The sequence below is a fragment of the Lolium rigidum genome, chromosome 7 (assembly GCF_022539505.1).
Source record: "Lolium rigidum isolate FL_2022 chromosome 7, APGP_CSIRO_Lrig_0.1, whole genome shotgun sequence".
Taxonomy (NCBI): Eukaryota; Viridiplantae; Streptophyta; class Magnoliopsida; order Poales; family Poaceae; genus Lolium; species Lolium rigidum.
In genome coordinates, this window is record NC_061514.1 from 321,118,300 (window position 1) to 321,126,914 (window position 8,615).

An 8,615-nucleotide genomic window follows, 5' to 3' on the forward strand; every position below is an offset into this window, starting at 1 on the left:
CACCTTACAATCTAGGCACGCACTCTTGTCTTCTCTCGAATAATATATCAAATAAAAATATAACAATAAAGTGAGGTTACACGGATAGATCAACTAGAAGTTGATTTTTTCACTCCCGCTACAGCGCAGGAGTTTTTAAATAAAAAACTGATTTTTAACCGTGAAATTCTTTAAGGCTTAGAAAAAAATCAAGAAATATCAACCCACGGGCATGATCGGATTTTGGAACAAATTTTGGGTCGTGCCAAAAGTTTTACATTCAAAATTTTATTTCATATTCTTCCGTCGGATAGTGTAACTGACGAATAGTGTGAAAGTCATGTGGCATTGTGATGAATGGCTCCTTATATAGTGTAACCGACGAGTATAAAGCACATCATTACTTCGCACTACATAGAGAGAGAGGGTGAGAGGGAGGGGGCGGGTGGAAGAGAGTACCGCTGCTTTGAGGCCGGCAGCTGTCGTTCCAGCTCCACCATGGTGTACCTATGGAGGTAAAAAGAAAGTGTGAGTCCTACACTCAACAGAACACACAAACAGACATTATTAGCATAACATAAAGATTGACTGATGATCACCAAAAATAATATTATATTTATAACAGATAGTACTCCCTTCATCCCGAAAATGATGTCAAAGATTTGTCTAAATTTGGATGTATCTAGAGTTCTAGACACTATTTAGTGTATAGGTACAAATCTCCGACATCTTCTACGGGACGGAGGGAGTACAATTCATGCACAATAACAAGCAATAGCTTACCACTGCCTTACACTGCAGGAAAAGCCAATCATGAGGGCAGTTGTCGAGCACATATATAGAATCTTTTGGTTCTGCCACTGCAAAAGGTTCAAGAATTAAGAATTGACACAAAATATATGCCACGGCCATATGGTGCAACATGCACACAAATCACGAGATGAACTTACAGGTCCCAAGGCCACCCCACCCTTTGTTAATGATACCTCTCTGTCCAGTCATTTCGAGTGCTTGGACAATTGTTTCAGTCATCTTTGCTGGATCTTGAACTGGCTAGTATATCACGAAAAAAATGTAAAATTAGTTAAGGAATTGGGGTGACTTCCCAAAAGCACACATCATTACAATTTTAAAATTTCAGTTAGATGAGAGATTTTTTGGATGCAACAGAAAACCCTTACTGGAACTAGTAAAGATTCCTCTAACTAACTGATGCCATAGCATATAACAACACCACAACAGCAAACTGCATCTAACAAGGAGCTCTCATAGTACCCTACCATTTCATGTAATATTGTATTTCCTTATTTTTAAACCTTGTACATAGAGGTACATCATACATGGCTAGCATAGGCATATGAGTGTGGCAGAGAGCAATCACACACAGGAAAATTATAAGAATAATCAGAAGAGAACAATTTTCCTCAGCAACCTGCAATCTAAATATGGATGAACAACAAAATAGTGCATATGCTCAATTGTTCATGCCAGAATAAGTAATTTGTTGAAAAAATAGACATTTCAGATATCAGCAGTCTCAAACATGCAAGTTCAACTATTGTTTTTAGATAAATGTGTAACTGAAAGATTACAAATTTGTTACATCTTTAGTAGTTAAAGTTAGAAAGTTCAAGTGCATGTTATAGAACATCACACTTCCAAAGGACAGTACAACAAATTACACAATGAACCAAGACATTTACACGGCATTGACCTCTTCTGAGACTAAAACATGAAACAGCAACTGCAGAATTGTTACAAAACTGCAATATCGCAAATGACATATTTATGAATTTAATTAGTTTAACTTTTTTTGGACAGTTAGCATTTTGTATCTAAGAATGATCTCCTACCATCCGTATACAATATTTCTAATGAACAAGAGCTAAACATCAGTACCCATGCCCTCAAGCACACAAATAGCTTCTGCTATGAGATGCTGCAAAGCTTCTAAGTGACAAACCAGTTTCTAAATACTACTATTGGAAGCAGTGACAAAAGCACAAAGCCATTTTCAGCAGTAAAACATGAAGAAGTTCACTAATCCACAATGTGCATTTGCTGCCATTGCCCCTATCTTGGCAATTTAAACTGTAGACACAAATCTAAGCCAACAAATGTGCCAGCACATCTTGAACAAGTTGGAACACAATAGGTCAACTAATGCACCAAATCAGAATGAACAGCACATATAAGGTCAAACTGATCTTACGAGGCTACCGAAACCAACATAAATGGGCTTGTCACCAGCTTCAAGCCATTTCACAAGTTCTTCAGGAGGTACGTAATCAGAAGCAAGATCGAGGAAGCAGAATCCAACCACATCAATCTTGGGGCCCCAGTCTGCATTCAAATATATGGCAGCTTTGACCTTAAGTTAAAGATCATGCACAACAAAGTTACTGAGTCGAGGATAACTCAGTCGGAATTTTTTATGTTATAGTTTTTTCAATAAGCTGCTCATTTGTGCATCATAACTGCAATTAGAATCTCAATATGAATAATAAAAGCTCCTTACAAAATTAACAGCGATAATCATGTGCATATTCTAGGACTTTCCTTATGATATCAGTATTCCCTGAAGTTTTAATCTGCTAGGCTACAGATAACAGGAAACTGGATGCAACTGCTCAAATAGTTGGCATGCACAATTTTACTCTTGAAGTAAACTATCAAGAAGTTTGAAGAACTGATGCAATAATTCAAGTATGCTAGATCACTAGTGCCATCACCATTAACTAGTTAACCACTTAACTCACCAGATTCAATTATCATAATACTAGGAGAAGGTGTCAAGTGGGATCCCACCTAAGTCCCAGTTATACATTTTGGCTTTTCTAGTGCAAATTTCAGTGCACTAGAAAAGCCAAAATGCACTATAAGTGGGATCCCACTTGACAGTTAACACTCTAAGAAGGATGGAATCACCTAATGATATTTTTTCATTCTGAATTACTAGCCCCTCTTCCATGAAGTGCAATACATGATGTATCATGTATCACAGAGTTTTGGCAACTGTGACTTCACCGAAAGCTGCACTTGTAGCTAACTAGTAATTGCTGATCCACATTGTCATGCATAAATAGAGAACATAACCAAATGACGCATGTGTATTTTGTAAAGAAAATGCAGTAGAAAAAAAATCATTCAACCATATAAATGTTTGAACATTGGCAAATGGCAACTAACACAAGAGAAGCAAAGGTTAAGCATGATTCAGTTTCAGCTCAAATTAAATTGAATCAGAGACCTTTCGGTTTGGGGACAAGATGAGGACTCCAGATGTATCCATGAGGAATGTCACTTCCAGAACCCTGTGAACCACTTAGGTATGTTACTGGACGCAGCTTCAACTTCTTTTTCCTGAATTCATTTATCATATCCCGTATCCCAAGCCAAATCATAGAGTCAACAATTTGGTAAGAAAGCTGCAAATGTAGACATACATTAGAAGGTAACAGATCAGCTGAGAAAATGATACTATTTGTAGAAATAAAATCTAGGGCATCCAGTTCAAGTAGATCTTTAGACGACGCTTTCAGCTAGTTAGGTTGGGCTATTTGTTATGATTGCAAAAGCTGAAGCTAGCCAAACCGGCACATCTAAGCAACTGAAACCAGTAAATGAAGCGAAATAATTTTTCCTCAAAAGACACTTCATGCTTATATTGTGACTATATGGTCCTGCAGGCAGCAGCAAGAAATCAAGAATCCGGCTGTTGTAAAGAACTCCGCTTGATTCAAGAAAACTAAAGCAATCTCTTGTGTTACTTAATACAAATATACATGTGCAAGAAGTTAATACAAATAAACAGAACAAATTCCTGGTGAAGGAAACATAGAGGTCGTTTGGTATCCATCATTTGAGCCTGGAATCCTAGAATTCATTTTGAAATTTCATAGGTGGACTGTTTGGTTGTCACAGAATTGGGCCATCATTTCATTTAGGAAATCCAGCAAAATGATGCCATGCGTAAACACAATTCCGAGCTGAAACCTGTCATTAACGTTTCTCCATGGAAGCCATTACAGATTCAATATTGAATTCTGCTGTCATTTACAATTCCTGTGGCAACCAAACAAGTGTCCATTTCTGGAATTACAATGTAAATGAAATGAATACATGTATTCATTTCAAAATGCTACAAATGAAATGAAAGCCTGGCTTCCAAACGACTTCATAGGGTTTTCGGATTGATGATAAATCAAAGACCAGCCTTGCCTCAATGCATGAGCTATAACCAACTATAGATTTCAATAACCAAGGTTCAGGCATATATACGACAGCTACTCAAAGATTCACTACAGCAAAGACAGAAAATACCTTAGTGATACTACTCCATAAGATCACACGGACCCCAAACTTTTAAGTTTTAACTCGATTCATGGATGCCCCAAAAGACAAATGATAATAGATCGCAATTCTTTGTTTATTTCTATTAAAATAATTTTCACACATGTCTATTTGTGTGATCCTTTTCATGAAATTTGCAATGATTTACATTGGGTTCAAACAAATCACCCAATACTCTGAACATATGGTAAATACAAAATAAGCTCACTCGATATCCAGCTGATGTTTTCACGCGAGAAAGAGGATGAGGAAATTCACTAGTTGGCCTAAACAAGCAGCATAAGTTAGATCTCAAAATGATTATTACTCAGCAAATGTCTTCAGAAAGGAAGCAGAATAACAGTACTCACGTCCATGGCATGGTAAAGAATATATGAATGGGTACTTTTAGTGCCTCTGCCACATGTGTATGTCCTGAATAAATATTGAGGTCAGCAAATTCGTAATTTTACATATACTAATGAAGTAAATTAACATGGTTCTCTGGATCATATAATAAAAGAGAAAAATATGAAAAATAAAATGATCCAAAGGCACATGCAAACACATAGGCGAGACAGTATCACCTCATCCTGTGGCACTAGAGGCTAAAAATAAAGATTCAGCATATCTTTTCATCTCCTCACAACTGGCATGCAGTTCATTAAGATTATGACTATTCTTCCCTATTCTAATTTGTTTACCATTATTTCTTCGAAATTTTTGAATTTGGCGAATGAAAGGCAATACAACTTGTTACACTTGCATAATTTTTCAGTAAAAAAATTGGAAATACTTTTGTGCTTACACGCATGAGTGTGGGTGTTTCCGCCACTGTTTGCTCTCAGAGTCAGATAAAAGGAGGAGAGAGAGAGCTACTTTTTCATCTACCATGGCGAGCAGGAATCTCAAGGAATAAATCGACGGTGACGGAAACACCCACACCCAGGCGTGTGTGCACAAAATCCATTGTCAAAAAAATATCCATTTTCAAGCGGTGGCACAGAAGTGATCCCTCTAGAGAAAAGGTGAAACGGGAAGAGATCGTTATGAGTTTATTACTAAGCCAGTCTCCTTATTAATGGCAAAATAAAGTAAACCATCACCCTGATAAAGCATAAAGTAAGAAATTGAGATGGCCTACATCAAATTGGTCTGTATAAGTAAACTAAACTGAATGTTGTAAGATTGAGCCGTGTGTGAGCGAGGTATTCAGGATTCAAATAATATTATAAAATCTCATAATCATGTGGGATGTAGGATCTTCATTGAGAAGAACCATGTTGAATAGTGTTCTGCAACTTGGTCGTCGAGGTATAAATGCTAAGAGGATCCTCATCCTAACAGCGATTTAATGAGTATGTTCCAAATACTGATATTTTTCTCTTTGCCAAGAAATAGAGCATAAGGTTGTGTAGTAAGAGAGATTTTCCTTTCAACTGTAAGTTTTTGGGTAAGTAACACACATCATAAGAAAAAAAATCCAAAGTAAATAAGATATACTGACCATATGCTGGTGGGTTAGCAATAATTGCATCCACTTTGAAAGGAATGCCAGTGTCAGGGTCAGCATCCTTGCATGCAGGTAGCAAGGAAAATATAATTTCTTTCATCTGCTTTCTTTGAATAGGGATTTCTGATGGGCCTGAAGGAAGGAATCCTTTATTCTTCACCATGTCTGCTCAGAGTGTGAATATACCAAAGAAATTAATAGTATTCGTATGATATAAAAGTTGGGAAAAACAATTATATCACAATACAAACATACATTCGGCAAGTAGTTTTGGATCTCCACCAAGTGGGAAAAACTCCAGCCCAGCTGTCAGTATGAACTCCTTATAGTTGGCATGAGTGGCTAATCTCACACGGTGTCCATAATCCTACAATAAAGGTCACAGATGATCCTTGTCATAACGGAAAACATCAATTTGGTGACATACTGACATTAAGCTGGAAAGAGAGGTACATGAGCTAACCGAAGTTCCCAGACAGCAACACAGAAATATGGAATTAACAACAACGTTAGCTTGGACTAACCTGTAAGCGTTTTCCTATAGCAACAAATGGCTGAACATCTCCCCTTGTACCCACAATAAGTATAACAATCTGCATAGGAGGTCTGTATGGTATATCTGCTCCATCCAATGATTCTTCAACGGTGACATCACCATAGCCATCATCTGCTCCAACATCAACTGGAGCCAAATCCAGAGTGCTTGGTACATCAACAACCACAGTTCCATCATCTTTCACTGTAGCAATCCGATTTAACATTTTGAGCTGTGTGAAATTGGATATGGAGGGGATTAAAAAAAACATTCATTGGCTAGACATAAAATGAGTGCATCTGATACTTGGGCATGTCCCAGGTTACCACGCACAGTTTGTTTAAACTTACAAGATTTAACATAACTATATCTTTCCAACCTGCTAAATTAGTTGCAATTTCATCAGTTCCAAATTTCTATAGAGATGTAAGTTACATATTAAAAAATCTTAGTCCCAAACATAGTAGTGACAACCTACATACCGATGCTAACATAGTTAACAATTTATTAACTCATAGGTTTACATAAACAGGTGAAACACACCAACAGCATGAAGAAAAAGCTAGAAAGAAGGAAAAAAAAAGACGAGATGGACAGGCTAATTTATATGCACCTTCTTCCTTATGGAAATCTTATCATCCAATAACTGTTTAGCAGGATCATTATTTTGTCGGCGTCTCTCAGTTTTTGACCTTTCCAAATTCGATGGTCCCGTAGTTTCAGCAATTATTTCAGCATCCTTGATGACTCCTGGCATAGTGCTTGATCTTTGGAGATTTCCGTTGTCTGTAAAGGAAGGATGACTTGAGAAACTGAACAACAACAGAAATAAAAAAAATACAGCATTTTTAGTTTACATGCCTACATTATCAGAGCATGAACGAAAGAAACTGGGGAATTCAGTTGTGTAAGAAAAAGATCATTTTTCTTATCACATCCTTTAACGTGCTATGTTTTTTTATATAGTTGATGCAATCGACTCATATGGGAATGGGATAAACTGATCACAACTACAGAAAAGGTTGTGGTGATTCTTGGTGTGGAGTGGAAATGTTCCAGGACAGTGCAGGGACCACCATGCCTAAATTAGCATACACTGGGCAGTACCCAGCACAAGTATTTCTCTGGTAAGATCCCCCGCTCCTCTACCCTAGTCTGTCCACGCGTACACAAACCAACGAGAGGCCCTGTTACCTGCGGAAGAAGACGTCGAAGCCGCGGCGGCGGGCGGGCCGGGGCTGCCGAGGGAGCGGTCTCCGCTGTTCGCGTCTCCTACCTCTTCCACGCCCTTGCCTCCCCCGCCGCTCGCCTCGTGAGCGGCCATTTGTACACGCCCCCGTGGAGTCGGAGATTCCAGACTTGCCGCGGCGGTTACTCCCTACCCCTCCTCCGACTGGGCCTCTGCCTCCTCCTGTTGCGGCGGAGAGGGGGAAGGGAGCGGCGGATTCGAGCGGTGGCGGTCGGCCCCGCTGCCTCTGCCTCTGCCTCTGCCTCTGCGGAGAGGAAGATGCGGGAAGGAAGGAATTGCCTGCCTCGCTGTGAATCTGTGATGTGATGTGCTGCGCTGCTTTGCTTTGCTTTGCTTTGCTGTCGATTTTCTTCTCCTATCTGGACCTCGTTTGGTCCTTTTCCAACAACGAATCCATCCTCAGCTGCAAGCGAGACTAGACGAGACGAGACACAGGAAAGGAATTCTGTAATCTGTAAATAAATATCGCATTAGGCCAGGTACAACGCCAGCGCTAAGCCAGAGGCCCTAGACGCATAATAAAACCACATCTATACCTAATAATAAAGGAGCTAAGGTTTCTGCAGCGATTTTTCGTCCAACTTTTGTTTGGACGGTTTTGCCCTCCCACCAAATCCCATATTAAGCACTGTGCCACCGTACCGGTACGTTCTTTCTTTTATCCTATGCCCCAAACAAAGCGCCCTCCCGTACGCGAGGCTAGATCCGGAGATCCCCGCAATGTCGCGATGGCGCGATGGCCGAGGATCGAGCGGCGACTCACGACGAGAGGAGAGGTGTTCGCCGCGAGCGGCGTCGGCGTATCCGCGACCTCCCACATCCTTCCCGGGACGCGTGCGGCGACGCAGCGACCGGGATGTTATCCGTGCTCGCCCACGCCGGCCGGAGCCGGGAGGGGCCGCAAAGGTTGAACCGCTTCGGCGCCGCCGCGGTTCGCCACCCTCCTTCGTCCTTCCTTCCCCGTGAAAAACTTACGAAGTGGGCTGATTTTGTCAAAGTCCCTGCTC

General features: G+C 40.1%; 1 protein-coding gene across 1 annotated transcript in view; it reads right to left on the reverse strand.

Moving 5' to 3' along the window:
• The window catches only part of LOC124679356 (sterol 3-beta-glucosyltransferase UGT80A2-like), a 14,021-nt gene extending 5,990 nt beyond the window's left edge, over window positions 1-8,031 (reverse strand). The window contains exons 1-12 of the mRNA XM_047215125.1: window positions 7,554-8,031; window positions 6,973-7,145; window positions 6,349-6,591; window positions 6,080-6,191; window positions 5,819-5,989; window positions 4,683-4,746; window positions 4,541-4,598; window positions 3,230-3,407; window positions 2,192-2,322; window positions 930-1,032; window positions 763-839; window positions 439-486 (exon numbers count right to left, since the gene is read on the reverse strand). Coding sequence (XP_047071081.1) covers window positions 439-486; window positions 763-839; window positions 930-1,032; window positions 2,192-2,322; window positions 3,230-3,407; window positions 4,541-4,598; window positions 4,683-4,746; window positions 5,819-5,989; window positions 6,080-6,191; window positions 6,349-6,591; window positions 6,973-7,145; window positions 7,554-7,683 — 1,488 coding nt within the window. The 5' untranslated portion in view covers window positions 7,684-8,031. The remainder of the gene's footprint in view (window positions 1-438; window positions 487-762; window positions 840-929; window positions 1,033-2,191; window positions 2,323-3,229; window positions 3,408-4,540; window positions 4,599-4,682; window positions 4,747-5,818; window positions 5,990-6,079; window positions 6,192-6,348; window positions 6,592-6,972; window positions 7,146-7,553) is intronic.
• Window positions 8,032-8,615: the final 584 nt, after the last annotated feature.